Source organism: Delphinapterus leucas, chromosome 3 (assembly GCF_059928025.1).
Source record: "Delphinapterus leucas isolate spDelLeu-1000000601 "Yukka" chromosome 3, BTC_Dleu_Yukka2, whole genome shotgun sequence".
In the NCBI taxonomy this organism is placed as follows: domain Eukaryota; kingdom Metazoa; phylum Chordata; class Mammalia; order Artiodactyla; family Monodontidae; genus Delphinapterus; species Delphinapterus leucas.
Genome location: NC_143131.1, coordinates 126,974,845 through 127,000,879, shown reverse-complemented (window position 1 = coordinate 127,000,879; position 26,035 = coordinate 126,974,845). Strand labels below are relative to the sequence as shown.

At 36.2% G+C, this 26,035-nt stretch overlaps 1 protein-coding gene across 15 annotated transcripts in view; it reads left to right on the top strand.

The window, feature by feature from the left end:
- CSNK1A1 (casein kinase 1 alpha 1) overlaps nt 1-21,138 on the top strand; it is a 48,822-nt gene extending 27,684 nt beyond the window's left edge. For 2 of the 15 annotated variants that reach the window (XM_089909533.1, XM_089909536.1), the window contains 7 exons: nt 1,332-1,415; nt 5,772-5,911; nt 7,292-7,370; nt 8,345-8,419; nt 11,495-11,601; nt 12,677-12,825; nt 14,876-14,957. In XM_089909533.1, the coding sequence (XP_089765659.1) occupies nt 1,332-1,415; nt 5,772-5,911; nt 7,292-7,370; nt 8,345-8,419; nt 11,495-11,601; nt 12,677-12,825; nt 14,876-14,910 (669 nt within the window). In that variant the 3' untranslated portion in view covers nt 14,911-14,957. The other 13 variants (XR_016392808.1, XR_016392806.1, XR_016392805.1 and 10 more) reach the window with 13 other exon arrangements.
- Nucleotides 21,139-26,035: the final 4,897 nt, after the last annotated feature.

Sequence of the window (26,035 nt, the reverse complement as noted above, 5' to 3'; positions counted from 1 at the left end):
TTGTTAATGCGTGAGACATTAATGTTGGTCTGACCAAGTTTTAGGAATTTAAATTTTTTTGTTGAAAGCTGAGCTTTAAATAATAGAAGGTGTTTAAATCTACATACAACCTTTCTTGCCATTCCCAATTGCATCTTTTTTTTTTTTTAATGTTATGTGGCTTCTCTCTTTGAAGCATCCAGGTTCTTAATTGTTACTATAAAACCTGGTAATTTAATTGAAAAATTACTAGTCTTAATTTTGGGGGGCAATTTTGTCAGTATGACCCTAATCTTTTGACCATTTCCCAGCCCTTGTCTTCCCATTTTCTTCCTGCTAAAGACCCATTATCCTCATGTGATCCATGTTCTGCATGTTGACATTGCAGTACATGGTTTTTGTCTTAAATTTAATGATGGCCTAGATAATACCTCTTTGCTTTTTTCCCCCCTTTAAAATAGCTTATTAATCACATAGTTGTGTTAGGAAATCCAAATTGACCAGTGATACGTAAACCTTTTTAGAATCTTGTATCCTCTTTTAGAGATATTAAAAAGAATATTGTGAAGCTGCTTTGCTGTTAAACAGATTCAGAGAGACCCTAGGGTTAGAAGTGCAGTGTTCTACCTAAGATTCAAATTCTAAATGTTGTTCTTGAACATTTTAGATTAGTGTTTTGTTTATGTAGTTGGTTTTTAGTGTTTTCTGTATTGTAGTTTGAAATATGCCAGTTGTATGAGACTGGATTCTTCGGTCAGCTTGTTCCAGTAGTTTTCTATTTGTGGGTAAAGAGTTGGGTGGGGGGCGCTTTTGAGGTTGATTTTTAAAGTCAAATTTCTTATTTGGAAAATTGTTCTGAATTTGATATTTAGGAGTAGTCACTCCAATCATAGTGAATTTGCTCATCTCTTCCAGTAATCAGCCCTGCATGCTTATGAAAATAAATTTTAAGGTGACTAAATGCCTTCTACCTCTTCCTTACTGAAGATTTTTTTCCCCTGTACAATCTTTTTTAGGGGAAGGGCAGATTGTGGTACCAAAGATTGCAGATCCAAATTCCCCCCTTTTTTATTAATAAATTAAAGAGCCAAATGTCACCATTGCTATCCCTGTTTCAGGCAGTGACACAATATAGTGGCATTAAAAACCTGAGTATTTTCCAGAATTCAAATGTTCTTAAGCATGTGATTCTTATTTGGAAAACTGAGAAGCTACAGTGCTTGGTGGAAGAAGGATGGCATTTGGCTACCCTGTTCTTTCTCTAATGCCTCGGTGTTGCCTGTCTGCGCCGGCCATTGTTGCAATGTAAGCAATACTGTTTGATGCACTGCCACCCTCTATTGTCTGTTTAGTGTTTAGAATCTCCAGTGGGGAAGAGGAAAAGAAGCATGACTGTTAGTTCTTCTCAGGACCCATCTTTCTCAGGATTAAACCAGGTCTGAAACTGTCTCCTATTCCAACCTCAATCCCAAATTCATGTGCTTTTCTTTCTTACTGTTTTATTTTGATTATTTTTGTTTTGTTTTAATTCTGGAGAATGTAGATCTTGCTCAAGCACCTCTTACGTTGGCATTATTCAGACATACTTGGCAAACATAACATTACTAAGATGTTTCTTTGTGGCTTTTGCTTAAAGTTTGTAAAATTTAGAGAAAACCTAAATGAAAACAGGATTATGTTTAGATCTGTAACATCCACATGAGGAAATATGTTGATCTACCATTGAAATTCTTTACCTAATGGTAAACTTGAGATAGACTGTTCAATTTTTAAAAATAATTTGGAGTTGCATTATTGCTGAATGATATTCTGCGTCAACTCTTCCCCTTCCCCTAGCGTACTTTAGGTAAGTGTAGATCAGATCTCAGATCTAGTTTTTCTAGAATTGATTACCTCAATATAAGAATTCTCTCAGCTTCAAACAAGTGGCATAAAATGCTTAAAGAGCATTATATGCTCTGGAACTAGAATATACTGTATTCTAACAACATAACGATAACTGAAGCACTTATCAATTACCATCAGTAACACATATGTAAGATAAACACATGCATAACCTGATGATTTAGTGTTTAGCAGGCTAAACACTCCAGTAACTTTCCAAATATTTTTTAACTGTAAGCAGAACTCTTCATATTTACTTTTGTAGAAGTTAGATAGCTTTATTACTGTATGAATTTTCAGATAAACAAGGGAAAATAATTTTAAAAAATCACACCATTTAGGTACTTAATCTTTGAAGCTCCTGAATGAACGAATCTTTATCAATTTAGTATACACTGAGAAGTAAGTATTGACATAAGTAATCAGAAAAGGAAAAAAGTTGCATTTGATATGTGAGCATACTTTGTAGTTCCGTTATTAAACCACAAGTATCACCTGGGTAATCATTTAATCCTTTTCCATACTGCCCAGCATTATTTCAGGAACTACGTTCTCCCACTGTTAAAACGGTTTCAGGAATTCAATTTTACTTTTATTCACAAAGAAATACCAACTGTGGTAACTAGGTCTTGGTTGGGCAGAGAGGGAGGATGGTGGGTAATTAGGTACATTGTAAGGCAACTTTACTGCCCTATTTTTACTTATCCATATACATTCACACATTTTACTTATATTTTATAACATAATTATTTAATAATAGGTTTTCTGGGTTATAAGGAAAAGTAATCTTGTGAATTTCCTGAAGGGCAGGAAAATGTGACTGCTGGTTAGGAGAAAAACTGTTGTAAATACCAAAAACTAAAATTGGCAGTAGCGTTTCTGAAGAAAATGGCACGTCTGCTGAATGGAGTTATCCCAGCGTACCCAACATTAACTCATTTCCACATTCCTTTGAAAAATATGCTGCATTCTTTAAAACAGCCACAAATTTTACTTAGAACATGTAGTTAAAATCCACAGAAAAGCAGCTTGACAACCGAAGAGTTTAAACGTCTCTTTGCATATGCAGACCTATAAAAACACATTATTTTATGACGTTGAATACTGACTTTTCCTTTTTTGGTTTTACCTTTACATATCTGCGCCTGTTGGGTTGTATCCTTGGTATCACATGGTTTCATGTAAATATTTCCCATTATATATGTTTTTACTCGTTTTAAATTCAGTGCATAGAGAGCGACTAAAGAAGCATGATAGGTACCAGAAGGTAATGAACTATCAAGAGATTTAAAATTTTTAAATTTTAAGTAGTTTTCAGTTGTTTGCTCTTAAAATGGGATACCTTTATTTATCAGTGACGTTACTTTTCCTGACTCATTTTCAGTTTTTATAGGAGAAAATTTAAAAATTTTTTGCTTTAATATTAAAGATTGAGATACTTAAGAAGGTAGTGTTTGTCCATTTTTGTTCTTAATAAGTTAGGTTTTTGTCCTTTAGAATTGTAGAAGGAAAGAACTCTAGTGAACACTGAGTTTTTATAAAGCAGTCTTGTAGTTGTGAGAAAGTGGTTATTGAGTTGCAAATGCAGCTGTTGAATCTAGACATGAATGTAACTATCAGACATAACCATGTCAGAGTTGTTCCTGTTTTCTCCTCCATTTGGAGTACTAAAGGAAGCAATCTTAGAAAATAATCCTTAGAAGAAAGTTCATGGCCTAATCACTTTTTATTCATAACCCACATAATTTTTTTTTTTTTTTTTTTTTTTTGCGGTACGTGGGCCTCGCACTCTTGTGGCCTCCTCCGTTGCGGAGCACAGGCTCCGGACGCGCAGGCTCAGCGGCCATGGCTCACAGGCCCAGCCGCTCCGCGGCATGTGGGATCTTCCCGGACCGGGGCACGAACCCGTGTCCCCTGCATCGGCAGGCGGACTCTCAACCACTGCGCCACCAGGGACGCCCCCACATAATTCTTTGGGAGAGTTTTTAAATGCCGTGAAGTTGGATGTCCTTTTGGGTTTGTTTTTCCCTTGTTTTCTTTTCAGTGTGAATCTGTAGAACTTAAGTCATAATTTTTGTTTTGCTTAACATAAGTATATTTTGCTCATTTTAATATTTGAGTACTGAGCCAATTTTCATATCGAAAGAAACTTAAAAGAGTATGAGCTTTATTTCTCTTAGTGGTTTATAACATTAACTTTCCTGTCCCTATTTTATAATAATTCAGTTGTTCAAGAAGTGAGTTTAATCATACAAAGAGCTTTCATTATCCAGTTACATTTTACTGAAAATTTAATCTTCATTCTTTGTAGTAGACCAGGTGAAAATAAGTGTTTCATTGTCAATATGGTTACAGAAGCTCAAACCTCAGCCTTTCCCATCCAGTGTATAACTAAGGCTAGGTTGTAGTGCCTGCCTGAAATAGGCATTTTTCATCCTCCTAAAAGAAGCACTTGGTCATATCTTTTTCACTTAAATCAGTAACTTGCTTTAGTTTTTTGTTTTGTTTTTTTTTGCGGTACGCGGGCCTCTCACTGTTGTGGCCTTTCCCGTTGCGGAGCAACAGGCTCCGGACGCGCAGGACCAGCGGCCATGGCTCACGGGCCTAGCCGCTCCGCGGCATGTGGGATCTTCCCGGACCGGGGCACGAACCCGTGTCCCCTGCATCGGCAGGCGGACTCTCAACCACTGCACCACCAGGGAAGCCCGCTTTAGTTATTTTTTGACGCAAACCCTAACAGTCTAGGTGGTCATGTTTCCCAGTATATCACAGACTGTAAACTGCAGCAGAAGGAACCTAATGTCAGCCTAATGGGAAGAAAAACTGCAAAATTTAGGTGTAAACTAGAAAAGAATAGTGTAGGGCTACGTAGTATAAGAGCACATAGACCTGCTTTGCTTGATAAACTTTGTAGACATAACTTTTGATAAGTGATTTTATGATAAAGACTAAATAAAATTTTAAGTTAAGATTATTTTGATTTAGAAGGTAGGTAAATATGAACATATTTTGGGTTTTTCCCCCCAAAATACTTTTGTTTTTTTTCTTCTTTGTATAAAAGTTTTAATCATGGAGAGTAAACCTGAATTAATTTTTAAAATTAGCTACATTATAAATGAGTATCTTACGCCCTGTGTACCATTTAAATGAAACAGCACTAAACATTATTTTGTTCTAAAATACTACTTGGTTTCTGGTTAGCTCATTTAAACTGCTGATTGTAAGCCACCTTTATTTAAATAAATAAATACTTAAGTGCTTTTTAAGACTTTAGATCAACTTGTTATATTTTCCAGAAGCTTAAGCTGCTCACATGCGTAAATGTCAGTTGGAAATAAAATGAAATGCATGCTTGTTTTAAAATGCTTATTTATTATAAATAAAAATCTTGGTTTTGTTGTCAATATACAACTTTCAGAGTTGTCTTATTTTAGATAATGAGCATTCTGTTGGCATACTAAAGAGTGGCCTTTGTAGAATGGAAGAGTTCCAGATAGCTTATGTCTAGTTTTTTAAAACCCCATGCTTGTTTACCAGTGTAACAGGATGTCAGGCTTCATTATGGCATGCAGCACACTTGTCAGCAACTCTGATATTGAGCATGTATACATTTCTCCACTATGTTAGAGGTTCCAAAGACAGGCTCCTGAATGTGTAATGAACTGGCCTATGAAATTGTTCAGCTGACAGGGATCAACCACTTGACTTAACTGTATTTTTTTAACTTGATTTATTGATGAGGACTAATAAAAGCTTATTGGAGTGTTAAGTTTGTTCATTATCTGTTCTGTTTATGATGCTTTATTTTGATATAATTGAACAAAATAGAATAGATGCCATTTAATGAGTAAGAAGCAGTTTAACTGAACAAGATTGGAAACCTAATGTCTCTTTATTTTCTTTTAAAGTTATTCCTTATTGATTTTGGTTTGGCCAAAAAGTACAGAGACAACAGGACAAGGCAACACATACCATACAGAGAAGATAAAAATCTCACTGGCACTGCTCGATATGCTAGCATCAATGCACATCTTGGTATTGAACAGAGGTGAGTTTGAAAATTGAATGTGTTTATCAAATCCATAGCAAAAGCCATTGATGGGTTTTAAAAATATTTTAATTAGTTTCTTACAATATCTAAAGATGTTTCTTGGCTGAAGATTTGAAAGACACTTATTAATCCTTTTATCTGCTGCTTTGGACAGTGCAAAGAAGCCGATTAAATGAGGCCTTTTTGTTTTCTTTGTTGAAGCTTGTCTTTTGAGGAGAAAATATTGCATGATGGAAATTAGAAGCATAAATGCAACTTTATGTTTCTTTTTGCAGCTAAAGACAATACTTTTTTTCTTAATACTGATCTTGGGCTTTTTATATGTTAGTGAAGCAAGTTGAGTTTAGGGGAAGAATGTATTGGTTATTTCTACAAGGAAAATGTTATCTGATTTCTAATAAACCAAAATGTGGTTGGTGGACCATCCCCGTTCTACTCTTCACCCCTACATAAATGAATAGGATTTAGTTTAAACATTGTCATAATTTCTGTGGTCTTTCTATTTTCTGACTTGAATTCTAGTTTTTCATCTTTTGTCAATCATTTTTCTTTTTGCTCCTTAAAATAAGCGTAGAGGGCTTCCCTGGTGGCGCAGTGGTTGAGAATCCGCCTGCTGATGCAGGGGACACGGGTTCGTGCCCCAGTCCGGGAAGATCCCACATGCCGCGGAGCGGCTGGGCCTGTGAGCCATGGCCGCTGAGCCTGCGCGTCCGGAGCCTGTGCTCTGCAACGGGAGAGGCCACAAGAGTGAGAGGCCCGCGTACCACAAAAAATATATAAATAAATAAGCGTAGAAATGATATGCTTCCAGGTTATGGAACTTCATGAGAATGAGCTTTTAAGCTTAGGGAATAGCCATGAATATCTGAGTACCCTTGGTTAAACTATAGTTTCACATCTTCTGTAGGCCATTACCAGTCCTTAAGTACATGTATCTGTCTGAATATGTGTGTAAGTGTGTATGTGTTTGTGTATATATTCATATAGATGTTTAATTAGCTTAAAGTTGTTAATTTTTTCAGAGTTATCCCTAAATAATCTTTGTGAGCTTCTGTAAAACTTATGTCCTGCTAGATGGTTCTTCCATCTTTATTAACCTCATTTATAAAGTTATTTAGCTAAATTCTTTTTGCTCTTTAAAAGTTAAGTTGCAGGATCGTGTTGGATTTTATAATTTTGGATTCTGTGAGGAAATTTTGTTTAGAAGTAACCCATTAGGAACTTTTTTTTAAAATTACCTTAACTGAGTAACTCCTTGCACAAGATACCAAATTACTTTCTCTCCTTGCTTGGAAACATTTTTTCTTGTGTACCTGGCTTTCTTTCACATGTTCTTCACAATAATTCCAGCCTTTAAATTTACATTTTCTTTTCTAGTCGCCGAGATGACATGGAATCATTAGGATATGTTTTGATGTATTTTAATAGAACCAGCCTGCCATGGCAAGGACTAAAGGTAAACCAGACTCACATCACCAGCTTTTTGTTTTAAGAATACAAATACACATTGGAGATGGCCTTTAAGGTCCCTTTCAAGTATGAGGTTTTCTGAGAGTGAATGACTTTGTTTTTACCTTTATTGGTAAAATAAAATCTGATCGTTTCAGTAATAATTAGGTTAGTAGACTCTCACAGTCACACTTGAGGAACAGTTTCCTTTGGGACAATTAGCAGGTACCCATTGGTAACCAGTAGCTTTACCTGGAAGGAACTTGACATGGGCTAAGAAAGGTGGAGACTTTCTCATTTTGATGTGTTGCCATTATGTTGAAAATGTGTACTTTTATGTACAGTAGAACTAGTTTATCCAGTAATACTAGCTATATTATTTAATTGTCCTAACATTTTATTTGTTTCCATTAATTAGGAGTTTTACCATTACTTTTGTGAGTATTTGTATGGTAATGATAAATTACTGTGTCCAAGAATTTAATGGCTGTTTAGTTGCTTTATTGGTCCTTTAAAGGTAAATGGTCCCTGTATTTATTGAGCATCTATGAGCTTGACAAATTGCTCAGTGTGGGTAGCTTTATCCAGTGTGAATATTTTTACACTGGAAAAATAACACCAGTTATTAATGTCACTAAATGATGGGCAGGCACATGTGTTTGGTATTGATCTGCTTATTTTGCCCTTGTTGAATATGGGTTAAGAAATCTCATTTCAAATTTGACTCCACCCATTTTTACTTAAATCATATTCCTGTTAAACTCACCCTTTGCTAACAGCTAAAAACGTTCTTGAAGCAGAAAGTCATGTGAAAAGTTAACAGTTTAGGAAAAGGAGATTACATGTATTATACTTTGATTTCTTTTTTATTCTAGGTTATTTCTCTTGAATCTCAAGTTTCCTTTTATGTGTAGTATGTTAAACTAGTAAAATTCTTCTCATAATACCGAGTATATCTGTGTGGTTTCTTATTCTCCACAGGCTGCAACAAAGAAGCAAAAGTATGAAAAAATTAGCGAAAAGAAGATGTCCACACCTGTTGAAGTTCTATGTAAGGTAAGTGTACATGATGATTTTTTTTTTAATATAAATGATCCAGGAACAAAAAGGAACATTTTATTTTACAGCCTTAGAACTTAAGCATCCTATTGAGTAGCTATTTACTGTTTTAAATTTACTTTGGTTGATTCTTGGTATCTTTATGAATGACTTGAGGACTTCCTGGTGGCACAGTGGTTAAGAATCCGCCTGCCAGTGCAGGGGACACAGGTTCGATCCCTTGTCTGGGAAGATCCCACATGCTGCGGAGCAACTAAGCCTGCACGCCACAACTACTGAGCCCACACACCGCAACTGCTGAAGCCCATATGCTCTAGGGCCTGCGTGCCGCAACTACTGAAGTCCACGTGCCACAAGTACTGAGCCCACACGCTGCAACTGCTGAAGCCCGTGCACCCCAACAAGAGAAGCCACCTCGAGAATCCCACGCAACACAAGGAAGAGTGGCCCCCGCTCACCACAACGAGAGAAAAGCCGGCGCGCAGCAACGAAGACCCAGCACAGCCAAAAAAATTTAAAAAGGAATGACCTGAATATATGAGTCATTTTAAAATAATTGTTTTATGTTTCTGGTTTAGGCCCTATGATCTGTTTTAAATTGGAGGAAAAATAAGAAGGAGGTAAACTTTTCTAATAGAACCTCAATTCCAAACCTCAAAACCAATTTATGAGAAAATTAAGTTAAGAAATATTCCCCTTATTCTTAAACTGGTGCCAGAGAAGAAAGGATATCCACAATTGGCATATCAAGGAATTAGGGAAACAAAAGCAAGCAGAATAGAACAATCCAGAAATAGAAAGTGTCCAACAGTATAGATGGCAGTTTGAATCTGGCTCATTTCTCTGAAATCTCAAACTTTGAAGAGAGGCACGTGAGTTGAGAGTGGAAAGATACTTTTGTCATGATGTCTCTTCCGTAGAAAGAAGACCACGTGGTCATCTTTGTGACAATTGCATACCTGAAATAATTAGAAAACAATATATAATTACATATTTGGGTGGTAGAAGGGAGAAATCAGCATGAGTTGAAATAGTACTCTGGAAGGGAGTAAATGGTGATGTCTTTATGAGTCTCCCCATCCACAAATTTGCTTTCTCTTTTTCTGCATATCTACAGAAACAGAGGGGATGGGTTGAGAAATTTATGATCTTTTCTGAGACTCTTTGGGGATTTGTTTTAAATTATGAAATACATTTTAGGTTAATGAATAAAATATTCAGGAAGAGAACGGGAGGATTTAGTACATTCTCTGCTTGTGTGCAACATCTTAATTTTGATCTGGAAATTGTGAACTACATTTGTCTTTCTGGATTAGACACATATAATTGATTCAGGGTGCAGTGAACACCGAAGTATTAGGTATTACTATAAAGTAGTGAGATTGTTTTCAGTCTTATGGTCCAGCGGCATGGTCTAGCGACAGTTCACACTTTACATATGAAATACTTATCATGTTGGTAGTTTTCTTTTGTAGAAGGAAGTTCATTTGATAAATGCAGAATACTATTAATACAGACTGTGAATGTATATTAAAAGTTGAGGACTTCCCTGGTGGCGCAGTGGTTGAGAGTCCGCCTGCTGATGCAGGGGACACGGGTTTGAGCCCTGGTCTGGGAAGGTCCAACATGCCGTGGAGTAACTAAGCCCGTGCGCCACAACTACCGAGCTACTGAGCCTGCGCTCTAGAGCCCGCAAGCCACAACTACTGAGCCCCCGTGCCACAACTACTGAAGCCCACGCGCCTAGAGCCCGTGCTCTTCAACGAGAAGCCACTGCAATGAGAAGCCCGCGCATCACAACAAAGAGTAGCCCCCACTCACCGGAACCAGAGAAAAGCCTGCACACAGCAACAAAGGCCCAACGCAGCTAAAAATAAAATAGATAAAATAAATTTTTAAGAAAGTACTTTGTAAAAATTAAATTGGTTTCCATCACTGTAATCAATAAAAAATAAATGTTGTGGATGTATACATTCTATCCTACCTGTGGATGTGAGAAATTTCTCAAAATCATAAGATTTTGGGAAGAGACTGCCTCTTTTAACTCATCTTCCTTCACGTTCACATTTACTCAAAGGGAGGAGATGTGGGGATTTTTTTTGTTTAAATACTTTGCATTTCTAGGTTCCTAATGGCAAAATCCTTTTGGTGACTAATATCAACAGCCTTAAAAAACACCTGTATACATCTTTGAGACTCTTTGCCAAGAAACCAAACGTGGAAACAGTTTACACCACAGATGTACTTATTAGTATTGTCTATAATAGAGAAAAATGGAATCCTCTAAATGTCCAGTTATAGGGAACATGTTAATTATGATGTATTCATTAGGTCAAACAATATCTGGCCATGAACTTCTAAAAAGTTGATGCGGAGGTTAGAAATGACATAGAAGGATGCTTGCAATCTTTTAATGGAAAAGGGAATATATTATGTATGCAGTATGATAACAGTTATGTTAAAAAAAGACAAACCCAATCTGTTCATAGGAGGAAGCATTGGATTATGGAAAAAAGAAAAGACAAACCCAGTATATTCATAGGGTGTGGTATTGGATTGATCTATATCATAACAATGGTTGCTTTGTATAATTGCACTCTTGATTTTACTTCTCTTTATATAGGTCTGTACTGCTGTTTAAAAAGAAAGTAATTTCAGAATGGAGAGAGAATACCCATTCACTGTCCTGTTCTGGCAAAGAACATTACTGGCCTCATTTTTGTTGTTTATTCTTTATTGCCATGCAGTTATTGTACATTGATAAAATAATAGGTTAACAAGTGGGATATCTAAATTATTTAAGAACCTGTTACTGCAAGGAAAAGATATATATTTCCTCTACCAATATTAAAAGATATAGTACGTAATAAGGTGGTTGGGACGAAGAAATTTTGTCAAATTTATGAGGATACCAAGTCATGTTGTTATTTAGGTTCTCAGATCTTCTAGCAAAGTAGTAAAATATCCTTAAATACATTTCTTGCTTGTTTTTAAATACATTGATTTTTCTGTCTTAAATAAGTTTTTTGTTGTTGTTGTCTTAATTTTGTGTTTTAACTCTTGAACTCGTAGGGATTTCCTGCAGAATTTGCCATGTACTTAAACTATTGCCGTGGGCTGCGCTTTGAGGAAGCCCCGGATTACATGTACCTGAGGCAGCTATTCCGCATTCTTTTCAGGTCAGTTTTTAAGACTATAAACTCCAGTGAGGGAAATTAGTTCAGTCTGCCCAACATATCTACTCTGACAAGTAGCAAGTAAAAGTGGGTCTAACCAGTGTGATGGAATGAAATGTTAAGAAACTGTGAGTTTGACATTTTTCCATTTCCAAATGTCCTTGAAATATTTTCGTTTGGGATGGAGAAACTGTTAAATCAAACTCAAAGTAGAATATAAGTTTTCCACAATAGTTACACAATTCACATTAGATACAAGTGACTGTTGGTGGCAATTGGGACTCTCCAACTTGGTAGACAACCCTGCTCAATACCAAAATGAATAGCAATTAAAATATCAGGCAATAATTGGAGTTTATGATATTGTGGAAGTAGGCCCAAATTCTAGGATCCCTAGGTATACAACCCAAAATTGGTCTTGAAAAAATAAAGTACATGTGGCTCAAAATCTTAGTTGGAAGAGAAGAATTAGGGATAATGCTCTAATCCTAGAGAAGTCTTCCCAAGTCACCAGCATATACATCGCCCTCTCAAAGTTACAGTCTCACGTCTACTCTGATGTGTCTTTAGGGGATACCTTCTGTTAAGAATATTCCCCCATAACTGACAGCTTGACTCAGTGTTTTTGTTGTTCATGCTGCCTTTTTGTTGGCTGCACAGTGCCGCTTGTGGGATCTTAGTTCCCGGACCAGGGGTTGAACCCACGCCCTCGGCTGTGAAAGCACAGAGTCCTAACCACTGGACTGCCAGAGAATTCCCTCATGGCTGCCTTTCATTCCCACTCACTTGCTCATTTCAAGAAAGTTTAAAGGCAGCTTCTTTTTGAAAAGGGAGAGGATTTATTCTTGAATACAGCAGACCAAAGCGGTGACATCATTTCCCCCCAGTTGAGACATGTAAAAAGTGGAATTAACTGAACAGTAAGTCATCTATAGGGAAAGAAATCTTGTAGAAGCTACCACACTTAAGAGAAGATATTCATTTCCTTTAAAAATGCTCTCACTGTCTTGAAAGTTCTGTGGAGTATTTAATTGGACCCTATTAATAATGGGTTAACATATAATTTTATATTTTCCAGGACCCTGAATCACCAATATGACTACACATTTGATTGGACAATGTTAAAACAGAAAGCAGCACAGCAGGCAGCCTCTTCAAGTGGGCAGGGTCAGCAGGCCCAAACCCCCACAGGCAAGCAAACTGACAAAACCAAGAGTAACATGAAAGGTTAGTAGCCAAGAACCAAGTGACGTTACAGGGGAAAAAAATTGAACACAAAATTGGGTAATTCATCCATTTCTAACAGTGTTAGATCGAGGAGGTGGTTTTAAAATACATAAAAATCTGGCTCTTTGTTTTAAAAAAAAGACGTCCTTGGAAAATTTGACTACTAACTTTAAACCCAAATGTCCTTATTCATATATATGTATATGTATTTTTATATACATATATGTGTGTATATTATTATCATTTCTCTTGGGATTTTGGGTCATTTTTAACAACTGCATCTTTTTTACTCATTCATTAACCCTTTCCAAAATAAACATTTGGTGTTGGGAATATGGTATAATCAATCAATCCAAAATCCTAGACCTAACACTTGTTGATTTTTAATAATGAATCTGGTTAGCCATGGTATTTTGACTTTCTTTCCAACTAACAGTGTTAAGAATTTTTCTGCATGTTAATGCTTTAGAATTAAAAATGGAAAATTGTGAACATGATCTAAGTTCAAGAGGTGAGTCTGGCATTGCCCCCGAAGTGTCTATCTTCTCAGTTGCAGAGCACGTCATTTACTCTTTTTTTTTAATTTTTTTTTTTTTTTTGCTGTGTTGGGCCTTCGTTTCTGTGCAAGGGCTTTCTCTAATTGTGGCAAACGGGGGCCAGTCTTTATCGCGGTGCGCGGGCCCCTCACTGTCACGGCCTCGCTTGTTGTGGAGCGCAGGCTCAGTAGTTGTGGCTCAGTCGCTCCGCGGCATGTGGGATCCTCCCAGACCAGGGCTCAAACCCGTGTCCCCTGCATTAGCAGGCAGACTCCCAACCACTGCACCGCCAGGGAAGCCCTCATTTACTCTCTTAAATGCTCAAATAACTGAAGAGCTCGATATATCCTTACTTACCACAAAAATAAATCTCTCTTTTAGTTGCTGCTTAGCTTACATGTGTTCTTAATTTCAAAATGATTTTTTCTTAGGGCGTTACTTTTTTTTTTTTTTTACTTTTTTTAAATTGTACAAATATTCAGGGTCTAGGGGTCTACTGTAGAATTGAATTCTGCAGTTATTCCTCTCAAATTGAAAAAAAAAACAAACGGGCAAATGCCACTGAGCTGCTAATCTATTTCCTTTCTATATCTCTCTGGCACTCTTAGTGCTACTAAGGAGTAGAACTGTTAGGGCACAGTGCCATTTCTTATCACTGTTGCCATACAGTTCAACTCCTGTGTTTTATGTTTTTTGTCTGTTTTTCTTTTCCCCTTTCTGGGGCTTACCTTCTGATACCTGCCTACTTCCTGGAAGTGGTGGGCAGGTAAGGTTTGTTTTTTGGTTTCTAATTACATAATTTCTGAATCACTGCTCTGATCTGAACTTGGTCTTCTTTGGTCCATATTTTTACTGTTGCAATTTAAAAATTTTATAATTTAAAAATAGGCTCTAATCTGAGGATACTTTTCAAGTAGTATAGTTAACTGATGTCATCCTCCTCCCAGCAGCTCATCTATTAGGAATGAAGTTGAGGTACTTCGTTTCCACGTTTCTGGGAAGGATCCACAGTTGGAGGTTTAATGTAGTGGGAGTTCTTAGATGAGGAAGTTTGAACTCAAGATAACAAACACTAATGCTTGCCCAGTGCTCTACCTCTGCATCATAGTTGGAATTTAATTGTCCCTTTTGAATGTTTTAATCATTATATAACTAATCATATTGTCAACAGGTTCTTAATGAGGTAGGTGGCTAGTATTGCTGAGAAGTGGTCCTGCCATTTAGGTAAGACCACATAGACTCTAAACTGAGGACCTGACACCTACAGTGTATTTGCTTTTTCTCACAAAATGAAACCAGTTTTTGACTAAAGTTAGCTGGGATAATAGGATCATCACAAGTTGCAGTTTCTAGAACGAAAATTAGGTTGAAATCTCCTCTGACCTAGAACATTGGACTTCAGGCATTCAGCAGCCTTCAGAAAGAATTACCTTATTTTGAGCTAATTTCCTTGTTAGTTTACTGTGTGTCTCTTACTCAATAAACAAGCAGAATTTTTGTCCTGCCTTATCTAGGTCTTAAAGATGAGAAGTTGGATCCACTGAGTTAGTATGTTTCATTGGAAAAAACTGTAATTAAACTTAAGTTTAATCCTTATTTTGTATTGTATTTTTCATAAAAGCAATTTAAAATCTTATAAAAATTTCGTAGCATTATTAGACACTGGGGTTATACAAATATCACACAGACATGAATTTGTAAAATCTTGAAAATTTGGACTTTTCATAAAACCCACCACATATCACTGACTGCTTTCAGAAATGTATTTCCAGGCAGTATGTTTTGACTCTTAAGCAAAATATTGCTTGTAATTAAAACATGCCACTCCACAGAATACAAAGAACAAAATTCTTTTTAATCTTTGACTCATTTTATTTTGGATATAAAACTTAGTGCCCTAAACAACTCTTACACAACCCCCCCCCCCCATATATAAAGCCATGAAAGCATAACACAGTTGAGGGTGGTGTGAAATAAGTATGGGGAGTCTATTTCCCCTAACTAACCTCTACCCCAACCCCATTATATGGGTCATCCAGTAAGAAATCTCCTGTGAAGCCTGGAGTTTGAAAATAACTGCTCTAGCTTTACTTACTCCTGATTCCAGTCTCTAATAAGGGTGTTTGAAAGCATATTCTCTTAGGATTCCCTGCAGTAAGCTTTTATTCAAGGAAGAGCTCAATGATTCATTGATTTCAAGAAATCTTTTCCGTGGTGATGAAAAAAAATCGTATTACATTTTTCTAGTTAAAATTTTAGATGTGCTTTTTAAATATATCATTTGTTATTCACGAGTTACCCTTTCAGGGGTTTCCACATCAGAGGATTCAGTATCTTAAATGGATCTTCAGCAAGTAAATCTCTATATTGCAGACACATACATTCCTGGGGAAAAAATCCCCCAAATGGTCGCTTTTACTAATATGTTTTCTATGATAATTTTGGAAAAATCTTTATCTGATGGTTCTTCCATTGAAAGCTATAAGCTGTTTTAGCAGTTTACTAATAAGAATGTGCAAAGAATTTAAAGTCTGACTTATTCAGCTAAGATGGACTTATATGTAATAGACTTGTATTTACTCTTCTAAAGAAAAGATCTTTTGAAATATTCCATTTTGAAGGCCATCAAAAGACTACAAGGCGCCTCCACTAATGCTCACTATGATCTGTACTGGTTTTAAGTGCTCAGGTACCACAAGACTACAGTTACTGTTTTTATACACGTTAAAGAGGAAAGCAAAAGATAATACATCTGATACACTTCTAAATTCATTTTCACTCCCTTTTCTTCAACTATATTTGATTATAAGGAAAGTACTTTTCAAGACATATAAGAAGTAAAGGAAAAAAATATTTTTAGGACATTCAGAATTCACTTAAGTTCACCATTTCTTTAGTTGAGGGCAGAGATGGGGAGAATTGCAGAAGGTAGTGAAGCCAAAGGTGGATCCTCTCCTAATTCTACTATTCTCATCACCTTAACCCATCTGTTCACTATTCCAGTCATTGCTACTAAGCATAGTTTTATCATAATATACATGGATGTCAAATTGTTGGCATTTAATAGATTAGAAATATTTTTTCCATCACATCCTACATGTTCATGGTCTTCCTTGATTTACCTTCCAGTATTTACTGGGCTTCACTTACCATTTATGTCTAGCTTAACTTTTTCTGACTTCACCAATTGCTGCTAGGAACGTGGCTGGTCATTCAGCAACGTAAACCATATCACAGGGGAAGACCTTGAAATATCTGGAGAGACTGCTCTGCTCCGAATACTCTCAATCCAAAGAGGTGCCGGGGAGCTGCATCTGTTTGCTGAAATTTTTGTCAGCTTTTTTTCACTGTGGACAATAAAGCTGGAGAGAAAAGAACCAAATAACCCAACAGGAAATAAAGATGAGTGCTTAAGAGTTGATTTGAAGTAATCTGAAGCCCACATCTCGAAGGCTTGCTGGACCTATCAAACTTTTCAACTTGTCAGATTGAAAACAACTGTCAGAAGACCTAGAAGAGTACAGTGCTGCTGTGACTCAGTGGTGTATAATGCAGACCATCTACCAGTTGGGGAAGGAATCAGTTGTAACAGGTATTTTAAAATTCAGCATCCTTAGAAATCTGTAGCAGAATTAATTCTGTAAAAGAGAAGACAAAAGAAGTCAGGTCATCAGTCTTTTTTTAATGCAGCTTAGGGATGATGTACCTGCTATACTTAAGTTGTCATTTATCTTATTTGTAGTGATAAAAATAAAATCTATTTCCTTTATCTTTCCCAACTAAATACTTTTTTAGCTTCTGTGGAAAAGGAAGAGTTATTTTAGTTTTTGTTTTTTCCTTCAACTTTTATACTGTCAGTCTGATTCAGAATTCTCCAAGCTTGATTCTGATTCTATACAACCAGAAAAACCACACAAGCATATTATAGGAAAAGTTAGTTAATATAAATGGCTTTGCATAGTGAATGTAAATATTATAGTCAAAATTAATTTTTAAAAGTTATGTCTTATACTGTGAAAGGATTCTAAATTTTAAAAGCTCATCGCAAACTTCCTAGCCTTACTATTACATAAATATATCTTTGAACTAGTTTGTGGTTCTGTTGAAAAACAGAATCAAGTTAATCTGAAGTTAATTTACAGATAGGAGCGGATACATACTTTCCAGATTTCAGACTGAGGGATAGAATCTCCTGGTTAGTTGTATAAAAATAAACATTCTTTCTCCTTTTGCAGATTTGTAAAGAAAACTTAAATGTATCTATTAAGTCCTGAATTTGTCACATTAATTCTCCAACCCTGTTTTAACTCCTCCCCCCCCTCTTTTTTAGGAACAAAGGGATTCATTCCTTCATTCCTTATTTTAACTGTTGCAGTGAAGATGGGTTTTTGGACTTTAGAAACCAGGAGACACCACCTAAACTACAAGACAAACCAAGGACTAATTGCACACTGAGGAAAAGAATACTTAGTACTTGAAGATTGAATCTTGAATACCTGCTGAATGCTCCTATTGAGATTTTTCCTAAACAAGCATCTGTAACATTTTAGGACAATTCACCGGAAAAACATTGATCCCTGGGTGGAATATCCTACCATTGGCCAGTCTGAATCTGGATTTGACTGCTCTATTCTACCAGGAATATTGTTAGGCTAGCCTTTAACCAACCCCTAAACAATTGTAATCATTAATTGACCCAGCAGTTCTTCAAATATCAGATTAAAAGATGAACAGATACAATTCTTATCCCTATTAAAGACACAAGAGTTTTCTAATACTTTGACTGACAATGTAACTTATGTTTTCTTTGTAGTTTGTTAGTGACAGTGGTTTTCATTTTAATGCTGTTTGGATATTCAACATAGTACAGGTTTCCCCTGTCTGAAAGTAGGGCACTGGAAACCTCTCCTAAGCTAAAATGGCATAAAGCAAAGAAGCAGTTTACCTTAGGATACATGTTGCTGATAAATTGAGATAATGCATAGATGCCAACAGACACAGTTCAAAGCTGTGGCGGCTTGAGGCTGATGGTAGTTCCCAGGGAAAGAACTTGGCAGTGCCTTTATCACTCCTCAGGAGTGCCATTATCACTACTCAGGGTGCATGCTGCCTCTAGGTTTGCTGTGAAACGCTGAATGCTATTTTTGCTTTTTTCGTAAAAGCAAAAAATCTTTGGTTAGTGAAAACAGGTACTAATGTAGGCCTTTCATAAAATGTGAAGTGGCATAAAGCGAACTTTTTGAAAAGTAGGGGGATACCAGTAATTATTCAGTATCGTGTAATTGTGTAAAAAGCTACAGTAAAAGAAAACCCAACAATTTTAGTGGTTGTGAAAACATTTTTATTGTATTTAATGATAATTGCAGGACTTGAAACCAAATGCTCCTCAGGATAAGGGTCATTGCTATTTAGCTAAAATTTGCTTTAAAATATTCCTGTATTTTAACATTGGAACTAAGTTACAGTATATGGTCAGATTTTTTAAAATTTAATTCAGGTTTGATTTGACAGCCTTTTCTTTTTGTGGTTTTACACTGCTAATCCTATTTAATAACATGCATCAGAAACATAGTATTCCTGTGGCAAAGTACGTTTTCAGAAAATTTCATTATCTTTCACTTTTGGCATTTGCTCTATGAACTTAGTGCTAGGACAGGCAGCAAAAGCCTGTTTTGCACCTACTCTGTTGTTAAGGCACTGTGGAGAGACGGAAGTATAACACTCACATCTTTGTCTTCGGAGCTTGTCACAATATAGTTTTCAAATGAATGAAGATGACTTTCTGCCCTCAAATGAAAAAACCGAGGCATACATGCATGAAAAGTAAATTACAGAACTATTTCATTTATCCCACAAAGCCTGCTGGAGATGATCCTGCAAATGTTGAAGTATCAAAAAAGGAGCAGCTTATGATTGACAAAAACATGGTCTGTGCTGAGGAGTGAGTGATTAGAGTGAGCAAGAGTGAGCTATATAGGTTGGCTATCAGAGGAGGGATTGGACCAGGGTCATTGATGACTTAAAGGAGGCCTGTAGGTGAGAGAAGGTGCTGATGAGATTTTCATGATGTTGAGACAACATATTCCCTTTAGCTATAGATAAAGCTTGTAGGTATTAGAAATGGGTGTATTTCCTCTGATTGCCTTCAGCTGTAGATAGAACATGCAGCTATTATTGCCTGAGCCTCCTATTCAAACCTGCCTTTATGTGGAAGCCCTGAGGTCTAATTTGTGGGGGAGGAGAAGTGTATTTACAGGGTGGGGAGGCTTGAAAGTAACGCCAGAAAGCCTCACTCGTTTACATTTTCAAATCTGTGGTAAAAAAATTAGTCTCTTTAGTGTAACTGATAGACGTAAAGAATTTTTAAAGGTCTAAGGTTTCTGTATAAAAATCATATACTTACCAGGTTTGTGTTCAGTGGAATAACTCAGATAATTATGCCTTGAATACATTTATTATTAAAGCCTTTTGTTCCTCGTTTGTATCAAATAATGTACAGAAAAGTTCCTGCTCGCAGTATGATTAAAACTACTTTCTAGTTGATAAAGCAATCCTATTTTTTATTTATTTGACTAATAAACACAATGTATTCTAGGTACTAGAAATACAGAAGTAAACAAAAACAGGCTTATTGGAATTACCACTAATTCTCGAGAACTGTATGCTGGACGGGAAGGCTTTAATTCACTGTATATCACTCCTGCCTAGAGGCATCCAGTACAGAAGTTTCCGGGATTTTTTATTTTAAACGCTAACCTGACCTAGTGATTTTCAAATAGATGAAAATAACGTATGAGTTACCATTCTAAAGTAATTATTTCCCTACTTTGGGTGTGGTTAAGAAAATTTTTTTAACTTGGAGTTTAACATTCTTTTTTTCTGTTTTGATTTTTTTTTAATAGGTTTCTAAGCATGAATCAAGGAACAGAAGAAGCAGAGCAGATGATCGGAGCAGCATTTGTTTCTCCCCAAATCTAGAAATTTTAGTTCATTATGTACACTAGCCAGTGGTTGTGGACAACCATTTACTTGGTGTAAAGAACTTAATTTCAGTATAAACTGGCTCTGGGCAGCACTGGTGTTGCTGTGTCCTGAGTTGTAGCCGCTGTAATTGTGAATATTAACTGAGATAGTGAAACATGGTGTCCAGTTTTCTATTGCATTTTTTCAAGTGGAAAAGTTAACTAAATGGTTGACACACAAATTGGTGGAGAAATTGTGCATATGCCAATTTTTTGTTAAGATCTTTTATTTTGAACTATACTGCTTTGAGATCTCATTTCAGAAGAACGGCATGAACAGTCTTCAGCCACAGTTGTGATGGTTGTAAATGCTCACAATTGTGCATTCTTAGGGTTTATCCATCCCTGGGGTTTGCAAGTTGTTCACTTAAAACATTCTTAAAATGGTTGGCTTCTTGTTTGCAAGCCAGCTGATAATGGTAGCAACCAAAGATTCCAGTGTTTGAGCATATGAAAGACTCTGCCTGCTTACCTGTGCTAGAAATAACAGCATCTAAAGTGAAGACTTAAGAAAAACTTAGTGACTACTAGATTACCCTTAGGACTCTGCATTAACTCTATAATGTTCTTGGTATTAAAAAAACAAGAAAAAAGCATATTTGTCACAAAAATTTAGTTAACATCTTAAACTGAACATGTATGTATGTTGCTTAGATAAATGTAATCACTGTAAACATCTATATGATCTGGGATTTTGTTTTATTTTGAAACGGGAGCTTTTTTGTTTACAAGTTCATTAAAAAGTATAAACTGTTTCTCTAAGGAAATGAGATTTTTTTTAAACAAAAAAAATGCCTTGCTGACTCACTATGAAATCAAAATCTCCCCAATTTTTTAATAGACTACTTCAAGTCATTTGTTATGTAATATTCCTTTGCGAATCATTTTAGATTTAGTGTCATGACTTTTTCTCAGATTTTTTATTTAAAAATATTTTTTTTCCCTGAAGCGGAAAGGCATTCTTTCATTTTTCTTTTTTTTTTTTATGACTTGTAGGCACAATACCTAGTGCTGCAGCTGCAACTGCCAGGACTTGGTATTGTAACTTTTGCAGCCTCAGACTAACAGCTGGACTGATTTTGAATAAGAATGAAAGCGTTAAAGGGTTTAACTACAAAATGAAACTATTGTTTAAATTCCTTGTTGATTGGCTCTAAGCTGATTGACTCCTAACCTTGGAGAGCATCATACCCTGTGAGGTTCTTGTGATTGCTGACCCTCCCTATCCCCCACCCATTTCTATAAATTATCTGCAGTTCATCTCTCAGTCTTATGTGTGGCTCTTTTCTTTTTCTGACCCAAGAGAAAGAAAAGCTTAATAACTAATTCATTAGTGTAATTTATTCATTTATAGCACATCAGGATAAGTTAAAAGAACTTTTGTCTAAAAATGCTGCCAGGCGCCTATTTGTGTAAATGCAGGTATTTTGTAAAATAACCTTGAAATTGTGAATTGACATGTGTTTGGTCAGATTGTGTCAGGTTTGTTTTCTTTTTTTTTTTTCTTTTCATTTGAAAACTACGTTAGCAATAATTAATTCAATGATGACCACATTCTGCCATTAAAAGATATATTAGCACCATCATACTGCAGAAATCTTAATGAGTATGAACTTTGGGGTAGGCAGCTTCTTTGTTTCCTTTCTATCCACCCGTGTTGGTTAAGGTATTTGTTTCTTGACTAATAAACCCTTTGATACTTTTAGCCAGAAATCAGTCTCATAAAGCTATTTTTGAGTATAGTTTGTGTAAAATAAAAATGTTTAGCTTTGGTAATAACTTTTCCAAGCTGAACTCCCTCTAGCAAGATATTTTTCAGTGCTTTTATTTACTATGCACTTAGACTATGCACTTTTTCTGAAATATTTTTGTAACACTTTTTTGTATTTTTGCCATTTGAAAAGGTTGTGGTGTAGTTGGTCTGTAATTAAGTTGCAGATTTAAAACTGCTGTTAGCTTTGTAAATCAGAGTATAGGTGTTTTTGTCCTGGTATATTGTCATTCCATCTGCAGCTGGAGCTGGAATACCATTGATCTTCTAGCTACCATTCATTTTCTTCACAGTTCACAAAAGAAGAATGTGAAATTCAGTGAATGCTGTTACTAATCCTGTCGGGAGATGAATCTCATTTCACCAAAATTAAATTATGTTTTTCCACTAAAATGATGATACAAGTTGAAGACACATCACTCTGAAATTGGAAGACCTCACCACTTAAGGCTCCGCAGTGGCTTACTCAGCTGAACTCTAGGTTACTGCTCTTTACTTTGTTCACCCATTGGGGGGTGCAGTTTTTTAAATGTTGGGAGATGGTCATTCTAACTACTGTTGAATGTCTCTGTTTTGGGAAGGTATAACAAGAAAATAAAAAAGAATATATATGAAGGGAGAGACTGGTTATCTCCTCCCATATGGTTGTGCTCATGCTCCTATGGCCTGCAAGTGGAATTTTGGAGGATTGCTTTTACTATTATTTTCTATCAACAAATACTAAGAGATTTTTCCTATTTCTACTAGTCCTTGCAATGTTTTGAGCAGATTATACTTTAATAATTATAAATTTAATTCCATTATAATAAAAATACCAAACAAAAGGATTTTAGAATCCAAGCCACTGAGCTAGTTTTCTCTTAACGTTTGCTGAAATATTGAGATTAACGTTCTTGTATCTTGACTAGAGTGAACCATGGGAGGGGGTGGCCTAGATATTTTCACCTTACCTCCTAAAAATTTGCCAGTAGTTTGTGAGATAGTTGACTCTTTCTGAGCCAGACTGATAGCAGAGCAGTATTTTAGGTTTTCTCTTTGTCAGTTTTTAGGCAATGATAACCGTGTGACCAACGTGTAAGTAGGTCCGTGAGGTATAGTAAAATGTTACAAACATAAAAAGTTTAGGTATCTCAGATGTGCTGTTCCTTTTGAAGTGAGACTATACTATAATCACGTGATGGTTGCTCACAACATTTGGGGGATTCCCCCCCAAAAAAACTTCCACTCTTCTCTGGAATATATTTATTGACAAACTTTTAGTGCACTTCTCATCTTTCAAACAGCCTAAGATGGCAATGAATTGAGTGTAACTTGATCTAATCAGGCTATGCATTTTGTATTTATTCATCAGATAGTATATTGTTGAAGTAAAATGATTTATATTCTGAAATGACATGTTAGGCCAGTTTTAAGGACATATGCAAATGGCATAGTGGAAATGTTGAGCAATATCAGAGCCGTTAGAGAAGCTAGCTGTCCCAAGACACATTTTAAGTTGGTCAGATTCACTGTGTCTGTCACTTGGGGCTGTGGACCCAGGGTGGCTGGAGTTCTACGATGAGAACAAAGGTGCAGCAAGTTTGAGAGACCTGGGAATTCACAGTTAATTCTGTTGTTTGGTCTCTGCTCCTTTTCAGCCAGGTGGGGCAAATTGTTCATTATACCTTTTACCAAACGAGATCACTTAAAGAGGTTTTTCAAGAAGCTCCTACTACGTTGTTGCCTTTCATGTACATCTATCTGGATTGAAATTTTGAAGAAATGTTTGTAATATTAATGATTGTTTTTAGTATTGGGAGCAATGTTGAGATATTTGGTGTCAGTACCACCCAGGACCTGAGAGTCAAAGCACCTAACTCATTAGATGACTCCTACATGAGTAGAAGAGTAAAATGGAGGTGGAGAGAGTCTTAAAGAGACCAATATATCCGTGTCCTTCATCGTGCGGAGGCTAGCCAGAGCAATATAAATCATAGTTATTCATCTGATAGTTAAATTAAGGATTTTTATCTGGCCATTTATCATTCCAATCATGTGCATTTTTCATAGGTAAATATTTGTAAGAAGAGTTTGAAGAAATGATTTTAGCTGTTTTCCATCACAGTGCACCTTCCAGTTTGACTTTAGGATGTCAGAAACTGCACCAGCTGCAGAATTCAAAGGTGACCAAGATAATTCCATTTTAACAACTCACCGTGTAGTAGAGGAGATAGCAATTTTGTGCTCCTAAGTTACCATTACTAAAGAGTGAGCATTTGGATGCTGTGGGAGCACTTAGCAGGGACATCTGACTCTTGGCGTTGTTTAAGGCTTTTGGAAGAGTAGGCTAGAAGTCTAAGCAAGTGTGGGAGCAGATTTGTTAGATGGGCAGCAGCAAACGAAAGGTGTGAACTACAGATAGGTAAGTGTGGCGGGTAGAGAATAAAATAGCCATTTAAAGAATGGACAATATTGAAAGCGCCGTTTGGAAGGACCACAAAGTATTGATTGAGGGATAAATTGGAGGTTGGGAACCCATTTAAGTTGTAAGAGACCAGGATCATTCCACAAGAGGAAAAGCATTGTGGAATACCTGTGACTGAATAGGAAACTAACCTATCCAGAGTCCAAGCAAAGAGAATGTAGCAAGGGAGAATTAGATCATTCATTGGGACTGAAAAGAGGACGGAAGTTGAACTCCCATTGTTCTTAGAAAATCATGAGAAGTGCTGTAAAATCATACGAGAAATGGTGAAGCATCTTACCTGCTGAAAGTAGTAAGAATCGTGGTTGTATGTTAGAGGAATTTGTATGGTTCAGTTCTCCAACATGGTGACTATTTCATTTGGAGGAAGTGGAAAGAGGTCATTCCATTTTAAGATGAAATTTAGCAGTTCTATGAGTTGCTAACCTTCAAAAACTACTCTATTTGCCTTTAGCAAAATTCAGGTGTTTCATGTCTACATTTCTTTGATGCCATTAAAAATGTTAACACAGATTGCTTTAACTTTATACTCAGGAGTCAAGATAAAAATTTTTCTTTTCATTGATGAAATAAATTGCCCATTTATCTACTAAATAAATAATATAGTCATTGTTCAAACCAGCAAGACAAGCAAGAGCTTAATACTAGGTCATCTTAGTGAACCACGTCAAGACCCTGTGTTTTATATAGTCCTTTAGTTGACAAGGTGCTTTTTAAGCTTTTTCATTTTGTAATTTATCTTGATATTATTTAAAACAAAATTACAAGAATAGTACAGTGATCCCCTTATGCTCATGACACAGATTCAACAGTTGTTAACATTTTGCACCATTTACTCTACTATTTGTACATTTGCTCTTTAAACATACATTTAGCCATTTGAGAGTGGGTTGCAGAATCATGACCCTGTACACCTAAGTGTAATTTCCTAAGAACTAAGATGTTATTACATTAACCATGGTGCGATTATCAAAATCAGAAATTTTTAATATTGACCCAGCTTTCTAGTCCAGTCTATTCAGTTTCATCAATTACCCCAGTGTCTTTCATAACTTTTTTTTTTTCGAGTTCTGTCACAGATCCAACAAAAGGATCATTTCTTGTGCTTTGGTTGTTTGTGTAGCGTCTTTTAATTGGGGACAGTTCCTCACCCATTGTCTTTAATGAGTTTAGTATTTGTGTATGTCTATGTAGTAATGTTTCATTTACTTCCCAGCTGTGTTCACTGAGGGCTTGCCTAGAATCCATGGTATTACAGTAGCAGTGAGCACACCTAACACCTAGCTCTTGATTCCTAAATACTAAAAGAAACCATGGCTCCTTGGAGAAATGTTTGACTTCAGGGCTGGAGCAGAGAAAGTACAAGATGAACCTGGAACGTTCTTTCTGCCAGAGAAAAAGGAAATCTCAAAAAGTG